This window comes from Candoia aspera, chromosome 2 (genome assembly GCF_035149785.1).
Source record: "Candoia aspera isolate rCanAsp1 chromosome 2, rCanAsp1.hap2, whole genome shotgun sequence".
Taxonomy (NCBI): Eukaryota; Metazoa; Chordata; class Lepidosauria; order Squamata; family Boidae; genus Candoia; species Candoia aspera.
This window is the reverse complement of record NC_086154.1, coordinates 9,106,544-9,127,746: the sequence shown is the minus strand read 5'-3', so window position 1 is coordinate 9,127,746 and position 21,203 is coordinate 9,106,544. Positions and strand designations below refer to the sequence as shown.

The window sequence follows — 21,203 nt, the reverse complement described above, 5'->3', positions numbered from 1 at the left end:
AGCTGAAACAGAGGACATCTGCAGGATGGGGCCACCGGTCAGCTATGACCCTCTGCCTGTGAAACGCGAGAAGCCGGAAGGAAGGCGCGAGTCACGAGAGCCACGGGGCGGATCACCGGTTGGGGCAGGAGATGAATGTATTGAAGTTCATTGGAAGAGATACCAGAGCACTCCCCTTCCAAATTCCCTTCCTAGGGAGGGCGGTCAGGGGGTCCCGGAAGCCCTGCCAAGCAATCCGCCCCCGCCAAAGAAGCCCCGCAACGGTCCAGAGCACAGCGTCGTGTGGGATCACTTTGAGTTGGATTCAGAGGACCCTTGCTACGGCATCTGCACACACTGCAGGAGACGGATTAGCCGAGGCAAGAACTCAAAACGTTTTTCAACGTCTGGGTTGCTGAAACATCTTCAGAGGCACCACGCCAACACTGTTCCAGCTGTCATTACCACCACACGAACCGTGTTGCCGACTAGCAGAAAGGCAAAGGCACCTGTTCTGACGCAGAGTGCGTTGCCACAGTGCTGGACAAAGCAGAGGTCATCCGGTAAAAGGCAGGCTGACCCAAAGCCCTCCGAAGTGACCCGTGCGATCGCCCAGATGATGGCTTTGGACGACCAGCCGCTCAGCATGGTGGAGGATACGGGTTTCCAGCACCTGCTGAAGTTGCTGGCCCCCAACTACAAAATCCCGTCCTGTACCACCTTCAGCAGACAGGTTGTGCCCTCCCTGTATCAGGCCTGCCGGGAGGAGGTCTTGGAGATGCTTCAGGCCCCAGGACCCCCTGCCAGTGTGAACTTAAGCTCGGGGGAGTGAGAACCGGCCTCTTCCTTCCTCTGATTTTCGGCTGCTCCGGTGAGCACACGTAGGGGGGCCGTGCTGGGAGGCGGCGGCAGAACCCACTTGAATTCACTGATTAAATCAATCACACACAGAAAGCTGAAACAAAAGACGAACACGTAGAAAAGCAGTGGAAACACAGTGTGGAATAAGCCATGCCTTACAGAACAAAAGGTTAGAGCATAAAAAGTGAAATCAGTGTCAGTGTCAGAAAGGAAGGGTGTTAACGTGAATTACATTCACTAATCAGTGGCAGACACCGAAGAGGCACCACCCTCCACCCGTCTCTGTTGAACTAACTTGAGCATTCCAGGCGAACAGAAGACACGAATCAGCATCTACCACTCCGACAGACAGTTCAAGATTCCTACCTTCTGTTCAGTTGAGGGGAAAAAGCTCCTACAGGTTTTAAAAAGGTTCCCTATGGCAGACTTCAAAAGCATAAAGAAATGTGTAGAAAATTAGAAAAAGAGCGAGGCTGTGAAAGAAATAATTTCTCCTATAAAGCGGTCAGAAAAGAACAATTATCTGAAAAGCCCAACTTTACCTAAGAGGAAGCTAAGGTCTGAAGCTGCAGTAATCTGGTAACATCAGCTTCCAGATACCTAACTTAACACCTTGGACATCTCATTTTCTCACACATAGACCCCTTCTATAGCCCTCTAAAATACACTTCTGATATTGCTTATAATCCAATAAAAATCATTGTCCCAATTAAATTCTATACTGTTTACTCACTAGACAAAAAAGTTAATTTCTTTGATCTTCCTCCTTAATTTTTTATTTTTATTTTTTATCATATTTTTATCACCGCCCATCTCCCCCACATGGCGGACCCTGGGTGGTTACTGCTTTCTCTTGTTGAGATTTCTTTCTAGGACCCAAGAGTCCTACATTTGTCTATTGAGTTTTCTCTTCTTGGCTGAGAAGAAAGTGGCCTATTGGTCCCCCTAGATCTGATATTCAAGCTTTAACCAGAACTTGGAAGTGGTAAGATGAAAATTGAAAATAAAGGTTAAAATAATCCTGAAGTGTAATATTCTAGTAAAAAAATAAACATAACACTAATGCTGGTTGAATGGATTGACTAGCAAAATAAATGGTCATTCTCAGATAAAACATTTATACATCCCTATTTTACCCATCAAAGGAAGACTGAGATAAAGGATTAAAAATTTCAGGACAGTTTGGTAAAGAAAGTCAAAATAACAACTGCCTAAAGCAAAACGTATTTAAAACTATTTAAAATATTTTCTCAACTTTGACTACTTGTCCTTTTTACTAAAGAATGTTCTAATTAGCTCTGCACTGTTTCATAAACAGATCAGGACAGGACAGCTAAATCCTTGTATTGTCTTTTTAAATGCTCATTTTAATTTAATTTAATTCTTCATTCCAAACTTCTTGTTTAGCCTTACAGCCTTGATTTGTGGTTCAAGAAGCTCTTAATGAATCCTTCCTGGATATCAACCTTCAGCAGAGATCTCTCTTCAGGTCTCCATCTTTAAGATGGGGGAAAAAACCCAAATCCTTAAAGCAGGAGTTTGGTTCTGGCTTCAACAAGCCTTGATCCTTGTATGTTTTTGTTTTATTTAAATTTGTTTAGACTTTCCTCATATAAAACAGAACTTGTGATTACATAGTTGCCAACCTGTTCAAACATGAAGCAAGTATATGAAGTTCATAAATTTAAGTCAGAATTGACTTGCATGATTTTGGAGGCATATAAATGAAATAAATAAATGTAATAATACAAATATGCCTATGTCCCTGCATATTAAAAAAAATAATGTAATGCTTTAAATTAAGATAGAAAAAAAGCAATTAAACAGATAGCACAAGTGGCCCACAGTGGTTGTGGGGTCCTATTCTAGATAACAAGACTGCAGATAGTCCTTAAGGACTCACTTAACGACCACAATTGGGACCAGAATTTTGGTTGCTAAGTGAAGCGGTCATTAAGCAAATTGACCTGATTTTAGACCTTCTTTGTAGCAGTCACTAAGCAAATCACTGTGGGCATTAGGCCAACCATGTGGTTGTTAAGCAAATCATATGGTTCCCCATTGATTTTGCTTGCCAGTAGCCAGCGAGGAAGGTCAAAAATGGTGATCATGTGACCATGGGACACTGTGACAGTCATAAATGTGAACCAGTTGCCAAGTGTCCAAATTGTGATCACATGACCAGGGGATGCTGCAGCGATTGTAAGTGTGAGGACCGGTCGTAAGTCAGTTTTTCAGCACCGTCACAAGTCTGAACTGTCACTAAACAAATGATTGTTAAGCGAGGACTACCTGTAACAAGAATATGGGAAAATGTCATTTATACACGCACAGATGCCCCTTTGCCATTTTGCACATGCATTAAAAAATACATCAAAAATCATGGATAAATGAGACCTCACCAAGGTCAGGTATGTGTTTTTAACGTGTATTTAAAGTCTGTAGCAAAAATATAAAAAAATTTTGGCAGGCGTCACAGTTTAGATTTGGTTGAGAACTGCCAATAAAATGATAGCGCTCGCAGAGCCCTTCTGGATGCAGCAGTGTGGGGAGGATGGCTATGCATTTGGGGAAGCTGTATTGATGGACCTCTCTCTGTGAATATAATAAAGAAGTACCATGTCCTGGAGGAAAAGGGTCTTCGTTTCTTTGTCGGGTTGAGCAGTTGGTTTGCCCACCCACCGCTGTGGGCGAGATTCTCCCAAATCCCAGCAGTTAAGGTTCATGGCAGATTTCAAATGCTTTGCAATTTCCACACCTCTTCACAGGACTTGTGCCAAACCCTCGTATGTTAAGTGACTGGTTCCAACAGCCATGGAGAACAAGGCAAACGCTGCCACTTCCTGACCCTGGTAGCCTGTTTTTTCTGATACCGTCACTTGGTCCCCAACTTGCTGTATTTGGGGGCGGCGTAGCCACGTGGCCAAACACAAGCCCTTCTATTACAGCTCTTGCGTGTGACAGAATCCATGCAGTGAAATGTCATTGGAGCACAATGCTGTTGGCCACACCTTTGCAGGGTATGCAGGTTTTCATTCATGGATTCCTCCAGTTTCCAAGGCTGCCATTTCACTCTGGTTATGTCCCCACGTTTTAACTCCTGTAAAGGTTTAGCATTTGCATTCGCACTCAGAAGGGCGCCTTAGTTTTCCATCTGGCCGTCGGCAACGCTTGTCCTGTGGTGCTGAGCTCAATACAATTCTCTAAAATGTGAGCTCTTAAGGACTGCCTAGGCCAGTGTGGTTCAACCTTGGTGAGTTTAAGATGTTATTTGTTCAGTCGCTTCCGACTCTTCATGACTTCACGGGCCAGCCCATGCCAGAGCCTCCTGTCGGTCGTCAACACCCCCAGCTCCCCCAGGGACGTGTCCGTCACCTCTAGAATATCATCCATCCACCTTGCCCTTGGTCGGCCCCTCTTCCTTTTGCCCTCCACTCTCCCTAGCATCAGCATCTTCTCCAGGGTGTCCTGTCTTCTCATTATGTGGCAAAAGTATTTCAGATTTGCCTTTAATTTCATTCCCTCAAGTGAGCTTTGTTGTTGTTTATTCATTTAGTCGCTTCCGACTCTTCGTGACTTCATGGACCAGCCCACGCCAGAGCTTCCTGTCGGTCGTCAACACCCCCAGCTCCCCCAGGGACGAGTCCGTCACCTCTAGAATATCATCCATCCACCTTGCCCTTGGTCGGCCCCTCTTCCTTTTGCCTTCCACTCTCCCTAGCATCAGCATCTTCTCCAGGGTGTCCTGTCTTTTCATTATGTGGCCAAAGTATTTCAGTTTTGCCTTTAATATCATTCCCTCAAGTGAGCAGTCTGGCTTTATTTCCTGGAGGATGGACTGGTTTGATCTTCTTGCAGTCCAAGGCACTTTCAGAATTTTCCTCCAACACCACAGTTCAAAAGCATCGATCTTCCTTCGCTCAGCCTTCCTTATGGTCCAGCTCTCACAGCCATATGTTACTACAGGGAACACCATTGCTTTAACTATGCGGGCCTTTGTTGTCAGTGTGATGTCTCTGCTCTTAACTATTTTATTGAGATTTGTCATTGCTCTTCTCCCAAGGATTAAGCGTCTTCTGATTTCCTGACTGCAGTCAGCATCTGCAGTAATCTTTGCACCTAGGAATACAAAGTCTTTCACTGCTTCTACATTTTCTCCCTCTATTTGCCAGTTATCAATCAAGCTGGTTGCCATAATCTTGGTTTTTTTGAGGTTTAGCTGCAAACCTGCTTTGGCACTTTCTTCTTTCACCTTGATCATAAGGCTCCTCAGTTCCTCTTCACTTTCAGCCATCAAAGTGGTGTCATCTGCATATCTGAGATTGTTAATGTTTCTTCCAGAGATTTTAACTCCAGCCTTGGATTCCTCAAGCCCAGCATGTCGCATGATGTGTTCTGCATACAAGTTGAATAGGTAGGGTGAGAGTATACAGCCCTGCCATACTCCTTTCCCAATCTTAAACCAGTCCGTTGTTCCGTGGTCTGTTCTCACTGTTGCTACTTGGTCGTTATACAGATTCTTCAGGAGGCAGACAAGATAACTTGGTATCCCCATACCGCTAAGAACTTGCCACAATTTGTTATGGTCCACACAGTCAAAGGCTTTAGAATAGTCAATAAAACAGAAATAGATGTTTTTCTGAAACTCCCTGGCTTTTTCCATTATCCAGCGGATATTGGCAGTTTGGTCCCTAGTTCCTCTGCCTTTTCTAAACCCAGCTTGTACATCTGGCAATTCTCGCTCCATGAATTGCTGAAGTCTACCTTGCAGGATCTTGAGCATTACCTTACTGGCATGTGAAATGAGTGCCACTGTTCGATAGTTTGAACATTCTTTAGTGTTTCCCTTTATTGGTATGGGGATATAAGTTGATTTTTTCCAATCTGATGGCCAATCTTGTGTTTTCCAACTGCTGCCTTGTAATTAGCAATGCTTCTTAAGGCCCATTCAACCTCACTCTTCAGGATGTCTGGCTCTAGCTCACTGACCACACCGTCAAAGCTATCCCCGATATTGTTATCCTTCCTATACAGGAGTTCCGTATATTCTTGCCACCTTTTCTTGATCTTCTGCTAGGTCCTTGCCTGGTGAAGTCCATGTATAAAGCCGTCTCTTAGGTTGTTGGAAGAGAGTGTTTGTTATGCAGAGTGAGATGTCTTGGCAAAATTCTATCAGCCTATGTCCTGCTTCGTTTTGTTTTCCCAGGCCATGCTTACCTGTAATTCCAGGTGTCATTTGACTGCCCACCTTATGTCATGTTCACCGTTCCAATGTTACCATTACATTGTAACATTTCGCATGTCGTTTGGCTGATGCGTGTTTCGTCTGGGAGGGGAGGAGGGTTTTTAGTTTGTATTTGGCGCGCTTTTGCTCATTCTCAGCTTTCTCTGCATTTGCATACTATTCTTTAATAAATCAGATATCATTAAGTTCCTGCTTGTGAGTCTGAGTCTATTAGGGTAGGCAATCCTTACACCTTAGCATTCCAGTCTCCTGTGATGAAAATAACATCTCTTTTAGGTGTGTTGTCCAGTAGGTGCTGCAGATCCTCATAGAACTGCTCTACTTCAGCTTCTTCAGCATCTGTGGTTGGGGCGTATATTTGGATCACTGTGATGTTAGATGGCTTGCCCTGAATTCGAATTGAGATCATTCTATCGTTTTTTGGATTGTATCCAAGCGCTGCTTTAGCCACTTTACTATTAATTATGAAGGCTACTCCATTTCTTCTGTGGTCCTCTTGTCCACAGTAGTAGATCTGGTGGTCATCTGATGTGAAGTGGCCCATTCCAATCCATTTCAGTTCACTGACACCCAAAATGTCTATCTTTAATCTTGACATCTCACCAATAACCACATCCAATTTGCCGTGGCTCATAGATCTTACATTCCAGGTCCCGATGGTGTGTTGATCCTTAGAACATCGGATTCGCCGTTCACCACCAGCACCGTCGGCCGCTAGCCGTCCTTTCGGCTTTGAGCTAGCTGCGTCATCACGTCTGGGGCTAGTTGAACTCATCCTCTGTTCCTCCCCAGTAGCATTTTGACCATCTTCCGACCTGGGGGTCTCATCTTCCGATGGTATACCGACATATCTCTGGTTGTACTGATCCATTTAGTTTTCACGGCAAGAATACTGGGGTGGGTTGCCATTACCTTCCCCAGGGATCGCATTTAGTCTGACCTCTCTGTCATGACCTTCCCGTCTTGGGTGGCCCTTCACGGTTTAGCTCATGGCATCACTGAGGTGCTCAAGCTCCAGCACCACGACAAGGTAACGATCCTTTGCTGAAGGAGTTTAGGATGGGGGGACTTCAATTCCCAAAATTCTTGACCTGAAGGGGACCTTGGCCTCGGGAAGGAAGCGGCCACTCCGCGGGGCCGCTTCGAGGGCTTTTCCCTGGGCAGACACGGCCTGCGGAGGGCAGCGGAGCAGCCCGTCTCCAGGCGCCGGCGGGGCGAGGCTCCCCGACTGGCGCTGCGCCGGCGCTCCCCCTCCCCCGGCATCTCCGCGTGGCCTCCCATCCTCCGCGCCCCCGGGCCGGCCCGGCTTCTCCTCGGGGAGGAAGGGCGGAGCTGCCACGAAGGCGGCGGCCGGGAGGGGGCGGCCGTGCGGAGCCGCGCCCGCCGCCGCTCCACCCTCCGGCCCCGCAGGAACAAAGGCGGCGGCGGCGGCGGCGGAGGAAGACCCACGACGGCGTCGGCGGCGCCGGAGCAGCGCAGGCCTGCCCGCCCTCCCCCCTCCCGGCCGGGGGGTCCCGCGGCCTCGCGGCGCTTCCGGTAGGGGGTCGCGCGGCAGGAGCACCACGTGGCTGCTGGCGGGGGCGCGCGTGGCGGGGGCGCGCCCGGGGCGGCGGGGGGGACCGGCAATGGCGGGCGGGCGGCCTCGGGGCCCTTCGCGTCGGGACGGCCCCGGGAGGAGCCTGGCGGAAGGCGGCTGCGGGGCCCGGGGAGCGGGGCGCTTCCTCCCCTGCTGCGGGGCCCGCCCGTCGCGAAGAAGCCCGCGGGCCGCCCTGGCTGCCGGTGGCTGATGCCGCGGCCCGGCTGGCCCTGCCCGCGGGGGGGAAATTCCCGCTCCCCGAGGCCGGCCCGGCCCTCCCTGGCCTCGCCTCTCGCCTGGCCTCGGGGGCTGCCGGTGCCCGAAGAGCCGCGGGACGGGCAGCAGTTCCCCGGGCGCCCTTTGCCCTCGGGTTGCCCGTCGGGTCCCGCCTGGCCGGGCGCTGCCGTGGCACAGCTTCCCCTTTTGAGCCCCCAGGACAGCTGGCAGGAAAGGAGGCCCCGGTTGGCGGGTGAAAAGGGGCTGGGCCGGGCTGGGAGAGCCTCCCCTGGAACTGCTGCCCTGCGTTTTCTGTGCCTGGAGTCCCCGGGGTGAGAAGGGTACCTGTTCAGCCAGATGCACATGTATATGAATAAATAAATAAGTAAATACACCCGTAAATACATAAATTAGTCAATGAAGGAAAGCCAGCTGGGTGACCTTGGGCGGGTCCCCCTCTCTCACCCCTGCCCACCTCACAGGGTGGTGGTTGTGGGGAAAATAGAACGCAGGAGTATTTGGTATGTCCGCCCCCTTGAGTTATTTGTAAAAAATTATAAACGTGGGATAGAAAATAAATTAATAATAATAAATACATTTGTTCTTCAGTTTTGCAGGGGAAAAGCGCTTGATTGAAGCCTCCTGCCTCAATTGTGCCAAGATTTGGCCCCAGGACTTTCTCAGTCAAGGGTGAGTCCTGTAGCCTCCCTCCCTTTTGGACCCACCTAGGGAGATCCTCAAAAACAGCCATTTAATGGAAAGATTTTAAAGCCTTTCTTTAATCTGATCTCAAAGTACTTATTCTACCTCCATATCGTGTTAAAAAAATACTTTCAAAGTTTTGTTAGTAAATATCAGCTGCATTTCATCATGGGCAAATCTGAAAGCTTTTAAATACGATTTAACTGGAAGATATTTCCTTTCTGCTTTTAAAGGAATGGAGTTGGCAGCAAACCCAATAAAAGACCAGGAATTTGCTGGTGCCAAACTGGAAAGGGGACTGGAAGGAGCAGGAAAATCCAGAAGTGGGACTGACCCTGAATACGTGACAGGCCAGCCAGGATGGAGAGTATCATGGAAAGGAGAAGGTAATCCAAGGAAGGGGAGGCAAGAGCGCTGGAAAGCCCAGTGGCAGCACTTCCTGGAATCCCAAGGGGCAAATCTGATGATGACGGAGGTTTCTCCCTGGGAAGACACAAAGGCCTTTCTCACTTCGTTTGAGCAAGTGGCTGAAGCCTGCCGGTGGCCTCGTGCGGAGTGGGTGGCTTGTCTCTTGCCGGCCCTGAGTGGAGAAACCGAAGAGGCCTTTCACAGCCTGGAAGCCAAAGACCAAAAAGACTATGGGAAGCTGAAGGCCGCCATTTTGAGAGGAGAAGCCTTGAGAACGGAGGCGCAGCGCCTGCATTTTCGGCAGTTCTGCTGCCAGGAGGTGGGGGATCCCCGGAGGATCCATACCCACCTCCAGGAGCTTTGCTGCCAGTGGCTGAAGCCGGAGAGACACACCAAGGAGCAGATCCTGGAGCTGCTGGTCCTGGAGCAGTTCCTGGCCAGCCTCCCGCCTGACCTCCAGAGCTGGATCCGGGCAGGAGGGCCGGACACGTGTTCCCAGGCAGTGGCTCTCCTGGAGGACTTCCTGATGAATCAACAGGACAGGACTGAGAGCTCCCCGGTAAGTGTGAATGTTAATACTGCTTATTTCCAACAGGTTATATAACCTTTGAATTGAATTGCTGGAACCACCTTCATCAGTTTGGTTGAAAATTGATTGCACTGATAAGAAGTCACAATGACTGAAATCCTCTAGATCAGTTTAAAACCGGAGTTCGTTCCAGATAAAAACATATGAGCGATACTCTTATTTGCATTATAATAGTAATAAGTGGTAGCATTTTTAATCTGATAAATACATTCTGGATCATGCAGTGTAGGTAAGGCTGCCAGTTTTAATTTTGAACACGAGTGTTTCCTTTTGAAGAACAACAGTGGGCACAAATTCTCATGTGTACCTCTTTATTTGTTTAACCACAGCTTGTTAAACAAGCCACAGTTGGCTGGGATCATACAACATGCAGAAGCATAAGTTCTGATTCCGAAAGGGCAGGGACTGAATTTTCACAATACGTACAGCCAAAGCCAGGCAACGCATTTTGGGTTGGTGCGGTGCATTAATGCATTCAAGTTCTGTTAATGTTGTGGTAGTGAGAATGCTCGTGTTAGGTGCACTTAGGAAGTGTGGGAGAGTGCGTGGGCAGATTGGAGCTGCCTTTAAGCCTGTAAAACAATCACAAACCAACTCTTGAGTGGTGTACCATTCCCCCTCCATAATTCAGTCAAACAAAATCCAATAGAGTGTATAAATCCATCAAATTACCTAGATAAGAAGCCAGATACAGGTAGTCCTCGACTTACAACCACAGTTCGGACTGGAATTTCCATCACAAGTTGTTGCAGTCGTAAGTCGAGTCACTATGTCACCAGACCTGATTTTACAACCATTTTTACTATGGTTGTTAAGTGAATCGCCACGGTTGTTAAGTGACTCCAGCTTCCCTAATGGGCTTTTTTTGCTGGAAAATGGCGAGAAATGTCACAAAACACAATCATGTGACTGCAGGATGCTGCAACTGGTCAAAAATGTGAGTTGGTTGCCAAGTGCCCAAAATGTGACCATGTGATTGCAGGGAGGTGCAACATTTTGCAAAGCTCGGAAGTGTTTTCAGGCCATAAAGCACCCATTCCGAGGCTCTCATAACTTTGGATCATTAAATGAACAGTCATAAGCCGAGGACTGCCTGTATATATATATATATAGGTAGATCTTGCTTAATGATTGTGTCATGGTTCCTGTTCCAATGTTCCTGTGAACATTGTAGCCAGTTCCCATGTCATGCTGGTGCTGACACGTGTTACTGTCCGGGAGGGGGCTGCTCTTGTTCTTTGTACCAGGCACTGACATAGAGACTTTGGAATGTCTGTTTGGGCTACCTCACCTGTTGAAGGACACTTTCCCGAAGACCGGCAGGAACCCTTAGGAACACCTGCAGGCTGCAGGGAGTGGACTCTTTCTGACTCTGCGGGGAGGGATTGGAACTGTCTAAGCTTTAATTGTTTGAAAGACCCGGGCTTTTGCCATTCTCAGCTTTGCTCTTGAACTTGCATGCTATCCAGTAATAAATCAGACATTCATAAGCTTCTTGTGTGAGTCTGGTTGGAAACTTGGGGAGGCATTCATCACAGACTGCCCTGTTTAGTGACCATTTGAAGTTACAATGGCACTGAAAAAGTAACTTTACAACCAGTCCTCACATTTACAACCATCACACCATCCACAAGGTCACGTGAGCGACATTCAAGCACTTTGCAACCGGTAGGCATTAATGACCCTCTCAGCATTCCACGGTCACATGATCACCATTTGCACGCTTCACACCCAGCTTCCAACAAGAGTCAGTGGAGAAGCTGGGAGAGAGTCGCAAGTTGCAGTCACATGATGTCTCACTTAACGACCTGCAGTGACTTGCTTAATGACCAAATGGGAAGTGACATTGTAAACCCATCTTGATGTTTGGCTTAGCAACCATGTCAGTTAGTGATTGAGTTGCTGGTCCCAATTCTGGTCGCTATGCAAGGACTATCTATACCAACATCAACCCAATTCAAACGGTTTCCATTGCAAGTGGGACAATCATATTTCAGTTCTATGCCCTGTTTGGCTAACCAAGTCTTTATAAATTTTCTGAATGCCAAAAGGCTGTTCTGGGAGATGCTGTTTAGTTCTTTATTAATCGATTTGTGTATCACCTTTATTTTGTGCAACTCAAGATGTCAACATAATGCTCCTGTCTCCTCCGCAACAACAGCCCTGTGAGGTGGGTTAGACTGATAGAGAGGGACTAGCCCAAAGTCACCCAGCCGGCTTTCATGCCTAAAGGAGGACTAGAACTCACCTTCTCCGGGTTTCTCGTCCCACACCTTCACCGCTACACCAAACGGCCTGTCTCAGAAATCAGGGGTCTTTTGCACGTGAAAAGTTTCCCGAAAGGGAGGCAGTGGTCGAGAAAACATGCCCCGCGATCCCTAAGTGAGGCCACCCAGAGAGAGGGCCTGCCCTACTTGATCGTACTGGGCAGGCAGATGTTCCTGGGAGAAGGCAAATCAGCAGCTTAACCCATCTGAGAAGGATCATGTCAGAATCCGGGAGCTGCTGGGCATCTCCTCTTTGGTGGTGGTGGGGGAAATTCCTCGATTTGAATTCCCAGGGGATCAGTTGCAAGAGTAGGACGTTCTTTTCCTGCAGCTGCGCTCTGACCGGGGTTGCCCTTTCTCTTGCAGTTAAAGGAGGAGCCGGTCGACTTTGTCATTGCCGAGAAAAAGCCCTTGAATGCGGCCCAGAGACCAGTTCGTGGGGAAGCAGAGCAAAATGTGGAGATCGGCTTGCAGGGTGAGACTTCATGGATCTCTTGTGCTTTCTGCCGTCCTCCTGTTTGTGGGACGCTTGGCTGCCGACCGATGAAAAGTAGGACTGGCCGAGGTGCCTTTGTGGCCGAGGCCACTTTGACAAACGGAGTTTGAATGCAAGGGACCGGAAGAGCTGCACCCCCTGTACCAAAAATCAGGTGCATGTTTGGCCTTTATTTATATCTGAGAAAAAATGCAAGAACTTAGCTACAGGCTAGAGCAGTGTTTCTCAATGTCCTTTACACAAGAGGATGGCCCAACACAGGAGGAGCAACACCACAAGACCAGAATCAGCAGTTTACCTTCGTCTAAAAGAAAAAGGACACTCATCTGAGGACAACCCTGTTCACATTTTGGACAGAGAAGGTAGGTGCTTTGAGAGAGGGGTTAAGGAATCCATTCATGCCAAAGTGGAAAGTCCTCCCCTCTAGAGGCGGAGGCCTCAGACACAACCTGTCCCCCATTTTCCATGCTGCTCTTGCATCGGTCCCCAGGAAGATTAAGACCACCAGGAAGGCCACTCTTACCGATCCACTTGGGGATGAACAAAGGATCTAGGAGTAAGACATCCCAAAGGCAATCCACACCTCCATGGCCCAGTTAACAGCCATTCAGGTGCAGGGACAATGCAGCCACCCTGGGAGACACGTACGGGGTCCCCTCACCAACCTTCGCCCAGACTGAAGAAGCTGCTTGGACAAGCAGCGACACGTCCCAACCAAAAAGAAGGAAATCCAGTTGCCCTGACTCAACCCACAGACAATTCCACCCGGAAGACTGAGAATCTGCATCTACACCTTCATAGTGGAATATAATTTGATGAATTCTTCTTTTATTAGATTTATATCCTGTCTTTACTATGTACGACTCTAGGTAGCGTACATAATCGGCTGTCTCTTACTTTCCTCATATAGCAAACCTGTGAGAAGGGCTGGGCCGGTGTGGGGGGGACCAGCCCAAAGTCATCCATTTGGCCTCCGTGCCTAAGAAGCAGCTAGAACTTACGGTCTCCCGGTTGCTAGCCCAGCACCTTCACCACTTCACCAAACTGGCCCTCCAGTTGTAATAATAACAATCATTTAACAATAGAAAGTAAACAGTAGAAAATTCAATCGAAGAGCATGTTTGTAGCTCAGGGCTGAACGGTGGAGTCCTTGGTGCTCTCTGAGCCTTGTTGTTTTCTTGCAGACGTTTCATTCCCAGACTGGGCAGCATCTTCAGCGCAAAAAGGGAGTGGGTTTTTTTCGTGGGGCACCACAAAAGAGTTCTGTAAGATAAATATGGACACACAAATTGGGCTCCCTTAATATCCTGGCCCTAATGCTGGGGGTGGGGTAGGGAGCCACATTTTGAAAGCCTTCCAGAAGACACAGGCCAAGTTGTGACAGCTGAGGATTTCTATAGAAATGTCTTTTCCCACCACTGAATTGCAACCTGCTTCTCCTTAGACTTTTTTTTTTAAACAAAAGAGGGTGCTCCTGTTCTCTTGTTCAGCTCTTTATGGATCAAAAGATGGATGAGTTCTTTCTCTGACATCCCCTGTTGAAATCTCTCTTTTGCTCTGGTCTTCGTAGGCAATGGATTCAAACCCCCAAGTCTCTCTCCATCGCTTCCTCCCAAAGGACAGGAAATAGACCAAACATGTGGGAAAGAGGTGCGTGTCTTTTTCTGTTTACTGTGTGTAAAGTTGATATTCTATAGGCATCAGGACAATTGTTTAGAGCAGTGTTCCTCAAACTTGGCAAGTTTGAGAAACACTGGTTTAGAGTTTTGAGGGAACTGGAAGTTACCTTAACACTGTTCCTTCTGCGCAATCTGGTGGGAGAAGGGTGGTTATTTTGCTAGGTGTGCAGTGGAGAGTGTGCGACTTTGTAGATAGCCAAAGCCACATAATTGATCGGTGTCTCCTGCTGTTTACAGAGATCAAAACCTCTCAGGGAAGCTGGCGGGTCTTTGCAGATCGTGAAGCGGAATCTCACCCAGCCTGGCCAACAGACTGTGCTCTGGCAGGTCCTGCAGGAGGACGGTGATGGGGACGCAGATATTTTGGGTAAAGAAGGTGGTCTTCCTGGATCCAGCAGCTCTAATAAATTTCAACCGATGGAATCTGACATTTTAGAATGTGAAAGACTTCATAGGAAGATGGCTTTCCTTCATAAAACATAAATGGTTTTAATTCTATTTATTCTAGCTGAAATATAGATCTGAGAGGATATATGAAAAACAGTCGAATGGGCAGTGATCATCACCTGACTAGGTCCCTGCGGTGCTGTGGCTCTCTTCCTTTGAACTGTCAAAGGGAAGGGGCAGATGGGACAAGTGGGCTGTCACCTGTGTGCCTGTGAAACTTTGAGGAATATCTATGAGCAGTATAAATCTTCCTTATTCTGAAGTCTCAGATGAGGGGGGGTGTTACCTTACGTCATACTAGAGATTCCATGACTCCATTCCCAAGAAGGACAGGAGGAAGCATAATTGATGGGGTCTCTACTAGATACCTGCCAGCCTTGCAAGGTCATGCAGACAAGAAGCACACCCAGAATTACTAGCTCTACTTTACTGTAAAGCTACATTAACAGAATCTTGCAAGCCTGAAAGTGCATTTCTCCGCCATCTTCTTTAAAGCCCAAGAAACTAGGGTGGGTCCCTTCTGAGACATTTGCCACGTCCCCATTTCCTGCTGCGGGATAAGCTGCCTCTTATCTGACCATTGTGTAGTCTGCAGCTTTTTCCCCTGTCTCCCAGGGTCATCCCCACATACAATTAGAATATCCTTACTCTAGTCATCTGAAGATGAACGTACTTCCAATAGAAGAGAAAATCTGTAGCCCAGGTTGAACTGTGTCCTGTTGATGTTACCTAGTTGGGTAATGAAACGTCTGCAAGCAAACAAGCTCAGGGAACACCAAGAACTCCACATGAATATACTTACAGGCTGCAGTTGAGCGAGATTGTGAAGCCATCTTGTTCCGGGACTAGCCCTTCTTAACTGGCATCACCGTAGCTTTGGTGACCCTGTTCAGCAGAATCCCAAAATAGTTTCGGATTAGGAATCTCCACATCAAATCCTATCAATACAATATTTGAAATTATCATGTTCAAATTTATATGTTAAAGATAGAAAGGATGATTTGGTGCTCCATGTTTTTTTAAAGTACTATGTGAGAGGACAGATTTAACATGATCAAGGAGAAAGATGAAGATAACGGTGGTAACTTAGAAGGAGACTATGTTCAACAGACAGTTAGAAGCTTTACTAAAAGAAGTTAACAGATCACAAGCAAAATTTGTTTCTGTTTCTTCAGGGGATGAAATGGAAAATCACATCAAAGTGGAACTTCCTCAGGGCGAAGAAACTGAACTTGAGGATCGATGCCAGACAGAATCTCGTATAAAGTATGGCCGTGCAACCGTGCCAATCGAGACACAGGAGGAAATATGCACGTCCGAAGAGCAGCTGGGGAAATTACCGGTTGGAACACACAATAAATGTCTTAAGTTTGCAGAATGTCTCACGGCTTCAGTCAGCCAGCCTTCTGAAGGAATAAGAGGAAGGGAAATAACCTTGTTTCCCAACTGCGATAGAAGATATCACTACAAAGTAGAGCTTGATGAGACACACACTAGTGAGGATTTTGAGGACTATCTCATGTCAGAAATAAACCTCCCACACCATGTATGGGTTAATAAACTGGACAGAACCATAACAGATGGGGGACTGTGTGAATTACCTAAACAAAGTGAAGGAGATAATGTGGATTGTTATCAGAGTTACCACGCAGTAAAGAAACCAAATGACCCTTCTAAATGTGGGCAGAGCTTAAGTTATACCAAGTCATTAAAAACAAATCAAGGAATTCCAAGTGAAGAGAGACCCTACAGATGTCCTCAGTGTGGGAAATACTTCAGTCGGAGAAGCACTCTGAAGACACATCAGAGGATTCATACTGGGGAGAAACCATACAAGTGTTCTCAGTGCGGGAAAAGCTTTATTCAGAGAGTACACTTAAAGAGGCACCAAAGGACTCATACTGGGGAGGAACCTTACAAATGTTCTCAGTGTGGGAAGTGCTTCAGTCAGAAGATAAATCTGATCTACCATCAGAGTATTCATACTGGAGAGAAGCCATATAAATGCTCCGAGTGTGGGAAAAGCTTCCGCTGGAGTAAATGTTTGAAGATCCACCAGAGAATTCATGCTGGAGAGAAACCCTACCAGTGTTCCCAGTGCGGGAAATGCTTCAGCCAGGGAGGAGATTTGAAGAAACACCAGAGAATTCACACTGGGGAGAAGCCGTACAAATGCGCTGAGTGTGGGAAAAGCTTCAGCCGGACCGAACATTTGAAGAGCCATCAAAGAACTCATACAGGAGAGAAGCCCCACCAGTGTTCCCAGTGTGGGAAATGCTTTATTCTCACTGGAGACTTGAAGCGCCACCAGAGGACTCACACTGGGGAGAAGCCATACAAATGCTGTCAGTGTGGGAAATGCTTCAGTGCCCAAAAAAGCTTGAAGAAACATGAGAGGATGCACACCGACCACATGAAAGTCCTTGGTATGAGAAAATCTTCCATGAAAGGATCTGTTGAAGAGCAGGAATGTCGTCTGCCCCAAGGGCGGGAGAAATTTCTGGTGGGAAAGGAAGAGGGTTTGGCCTCCCCGCTTTCCAGCTGAAAGTAGACATTCATAAGGAGAAGTGACCAGCACAGAGGGAATAGGACTTGCTGATTTGTGTGTGTGTGTGTCGTGTGTATGTATGTATGTATGTATGTATCTGTGTGTGTGTGTATAAATATGTTCAGCAGTTTAGAATAAAAAACTAAAAACCACAGACCATTTGACATACTGTTCTTCTCTTTAGTGTTATACTGAAAAATCAAAATGTAAGTTAATTACTGCATTATTGCAACATGGTTCTGCTTTCAGCATGAGAAGAAAAGTTTAAAAACTCCTTTTTTTAAACTAAGTCCTTGTAAAGTGAATGGGGAGAGAAGAGATTTTGTTTGACTGCTTTGCCCTGAGAGTACTGGTCTGTGTCTCAACTTTCTGTATGTTGACCAGCAGCGGCTCCCCCTTGATTTAGAGAAGGGTCTTTCCTGGGTATCTTGTGCATTGGCAGCGATGCTTGGGAGGACCACAAGATGGCGGCAGAGCTTGTAGTGTTTGTGTTTCTTTGCTGCCACCTATTGGTTAGCTGGAATATTGCAGTGCTGGTCTTTTCAAACCTTATTTGGAACAGTAGGAAGCCTATTTGGCATCTCCTGCACCCAGAGAGCTTCCTTGTGCATTGAAAGCATGGGAATAGGCTAGGGAGAGAATAACTAGGATTGTTGGCTGACCTGTGTTTACTGAATCATGATTAATCTAATTGCCTTAGTTTGCACAACACTCTGAACCATAAACTACATAGGCAAGGTTCATGCAGTACCCTGAATCATAAACCAGGCAACCAGATTTTAGCCTAATGCTGGTATGAATTTCACTGCCCAATTTTAATATCCTCTGGTTGCATAACGTGAAATGTCTTGTGTGTGGATTTATTTACCCCTGCAGCGTGTAATGCCAGGACTCTTGGATCACCCTGAGAAATTAGGGTGACATGATTCCGAGTTGTTTTTTGGGACTGATAGGGTTGGGGAGTCAGTAAAGGTGGGGAAGGGAGCACTTTGATCTCCAGAGGCTCCGTGCTCCCGTTCCCACCCTAAAACCACCCAACTGCCCCCCCCCAAAGGGCCAGAAAATTAAGGTCAGATGCGTCCTCATCCAGGAAAGAAGAACCATTACCCAATTCAGTTCTTGGCCCTCATCCAGCCCGTAAGTCCTTCCAGATGCTTATCCGGCACATGCTCTTCTTATCTGACTCCATGCCAGGGAGAAAGGGAACACACCCACACACAAGCACATGCACATACACTTTTCAAAATAATTTTGATTTTTGGAACAATCTTTTTCCAACAACTGAAAGTTCCATCGTCGTCTTTTTTTACTGAATCATTATTCTATTCTGTTGTTAATTTATAATTTTGATCCACATTTGATTTTTTCCCCCCCATTATTGCTGATCAGATTTCTTTCCTCTCTTTCCAGTTCTCCCCACAGCCTCATGTGCTGCTCATATCACTCTGGAAGGACATGTGTTCTTTGCTGTGTAAGAAGGAAAAAGCCTGACCCTTTCCCCCTTTTCACAGAAACCATTAACATTTAGGATTAAAAGACAGATTTCCCCCCAGAGGATCTGTATGACTCGCTGGTGCTTGATTAAAGAATCTTCTCAGAAAAAGGTCTTCCCTCACCCAGATTTCTTTTGTATGGTTTTTGTCTTGTGTGGATTTTGTGATGCTCAGTTAAATTACACAAGCGATTGACGTTCCTTCCACACTCGGGGCATTTGTATGGCTTGTCCCCTTTTGTGACAAACTCTGCCCCTCAGATCTCCAACTGTTTACTCATTGCTGAACCCGGCAGCACTGTTCATCACAGCCTCTGTTATCAAGAGTCCACAGAATCCCACAGAAACAGCCCTCTTAACATTATTATAGTCGTTATTACCGCTTTTAGTTACTTGGGGAATGAATGTTCAGCCTTTTTTTTTTTTTTTTGGCTAAGTTTTTAGTCCTTGTGTAGCAGTGGCTGTTGCTGAGAATTCTGGAAATAGCATCCTACGCATCTGGAATCCACGCTTATCCATCCAGCTGCATTGGATCAGCTGTAGACCCCAAATGGTCTTCAAGGGCAGCCCCATGTAGAGCGAATGGCAAGAGTCCAACCACAAGCTTATTAGGGCATGAGTAACTGTCTGAGCTAGGGACGCGGTGGCGCTGCGGGTTAAACCGCTGAGCTGTCGATCGGAAGGTCGGTGGTTCGAAACCACGCGGCGGGGTGAGCTCCCGTTGTTAATCCCAGCTCCTGCTTACCTAGCAGTTCGAAAACATGCAAATGTGAGTAGATCAATAGGTACCGCTTCGGCGGGAAGGTAACGGCGTTCCGAGTCATGCTGGCCACATGACCCGGAAGTGTCCTATGGACAACGCCGGCTCCAAGGCTTAGAAACGGAGATGAGCACCGCCCCCTAGAGTCGGACACGACTGGACTTTACGTCAAGGGAAACCTTTACCTTTACCTTTACCTAACTGTCTGAAGGGCCTCCTGATCCAGGAATGGGCTCAATTTGCACACGAGGTGGAGCTGTGCAAAGGCCCTCTTGGCCACAGCTGCTGCCTGCTCTGAGTAAGCCCAAGATGACCCCCAGATTGCATACCCATCTCAAGTGGGGAATTAAGCCCCATCCAGGACTACAGATGGGAGGTCCACAGATCTAGGGGGCCATAATGTCCACAGCCATTCGGTCTTGTCAGGGCTGAGCCCATTTCTCCCCATCCAGACCCAACAGCCTCCAAGCAGTGAGACAGGGCAGGACACTAACCCTTGAAGGCCTTCAGATGTGGCTGAACTATAAGTCCCATCTCCCCCCAACAGTCAAGTGGGGTGGGGAATTGTGGTTCAGCGGCCTCCAGAGGGCCATAGATTGTTCAGAGTTTGAGAAGAAAGACGGCTTTTAGAACAGAATTCCCAACCTCCTCCTGTGATGCAGAGGCAAAAAAGCAGAGAAAATTTTAGCAGCTTCAGCTTCCTCCCTTCGAGGCAACTTTGCAGCCCCTATCAGCACTGGGGAATTCTGGGAGTTGAAGTCCACCCATCTTAAAGTCGCCAAGGTTGAGAAACTGACACGGAGGAAGCTTTCTTCCTCCTCTTTCCCTTCATGCAAAGCCCAGCATCTGCAGGAAGCAGCCCTGGATTAACCATGAAGTAAAATAAGTCCGTGCTTAGAGCCCCAAAGGAAAGGGGGCACCACAGAGATTTTCCCCCTAGCTATTACAGGTAGGTCTCAATTAGTATGGTTAATGAATCCCACGAAACGGTTGCATTATGGAAATTTGCACTATCCAAAGTGATTATTTCTAGGGAAAAGAGGGCAATTAGTTCCAGCCCAATGGAAATGAACAAAATTAAACATAATTTTTTATATGTATATTAATGAAATAGTACAGTAAAGGATAAAAAGAATCTACTTATAATTGAAATTTGTGGTCAAGAAAGTTACAGAGGAGTTATAGAAAGCAAACTAAAAGCAAAAACAAAATTGCACCATAGATTCAGGCATTCCAACATCTTGCCCTGTTTTAGTGTTGCTATGAATGACCACGTTCGTGTTCCTCAATTGCATCAAATGCTTGCTCCGATGTCATAACAAGCCTCTTCTTTTTAAAACCTGTACTGTTTTCCTCTGGCAGAATCTTCCTTTTCTCAGCTTTGCACACCCAAAGATCAGCAGTGTCTCAAACCCCAACTGGAACTGCACATGCGCTAACCTCAGTTGTGCGCACACTAGCCTCACATTAACTGAATTTTGGGTTGCATTAAACATGACCTCATATCAATTTACAATTCACACTAAATCATATATTGTGTTATTCAAACTCACACTAATCGGAACCTACCTATATGCCCTTAACGCTTCCATTGCCACCCTTGACGTTAGTCAATTTTTAAAATTGACGTTATCTACCGTGTTCAACTTTCATCAGCGGAAAGTTTTAATCTGCCAAGTTTTATTTGCACAGCGAGTGACTAAAGTTTAAAAGCTTCCTCTGAAGGTGTCCTCAGATATCACATTTGTTTCCATCTCATGAACGCTGGTACAGAATGCGGCCAGGCAAGCAGTCTTGGGAGCCCCAAGGAGGGCACCGTTGCTGTGTGAACTGCACTGGGTGCCAGTTCGCTTCTGGGTCCAATTCAAGGTGTTGGTTATCACCTCTAAAGCCCTACATGGCATGGGGCCAGGCCACCTGAGGGACTGCCTCACCCCC

At 47.0% G+C, this 21,203-nt stretch overlaps 2 protein-coding genes across 2 annotated transcripts in view; both read left to right on the top strand.

Annotated features, from left to right (window-relative positions):
* Positions 1 to 21,203, top strand: part of LOC134489823 (uncharacterized) — a 60,984-nt gene that overhangs the window by 4,544 nt on the left and 35,237 nt on the right. Inside the window, exons 4-5 of the mRNA XM_063292692.1 lie at positions 14,256 to 14,385; positions 15,641 to 17,005. Coding sequence (XP_063148762.1) covers positions 14,256 to 14,385; positions 15,641 to 17,005 — 1,495 coding nt within the window. The remainder of the gene's footprint in view (positions 1 to 14,255; positions 14,386 to 15,640; positions 17,006 to 21,203) is intronic.
* On the top strand, positions 8,464 to 12,505 carry LOC134492141 (SCAN domain-containing protein 3-like). Its single transcript, XM_063296313.1, has 3 exons — positions 8,464 to 8,567; positions 8,813 to 9,552; positions 12,210 to 12,505. Exons 2-3 carry the CDS (start codon positions 8,815 to 8,817, stop codon positions 12,447 to 12,449), a joined length of 978 nt encoding a protein of 325 aa, XP_063152383.1. The 5' UTR covers positions 8,464 to 8,567; positions 8,813 to 8,814; the 3' UTR covers positions 12,450 to 12,505.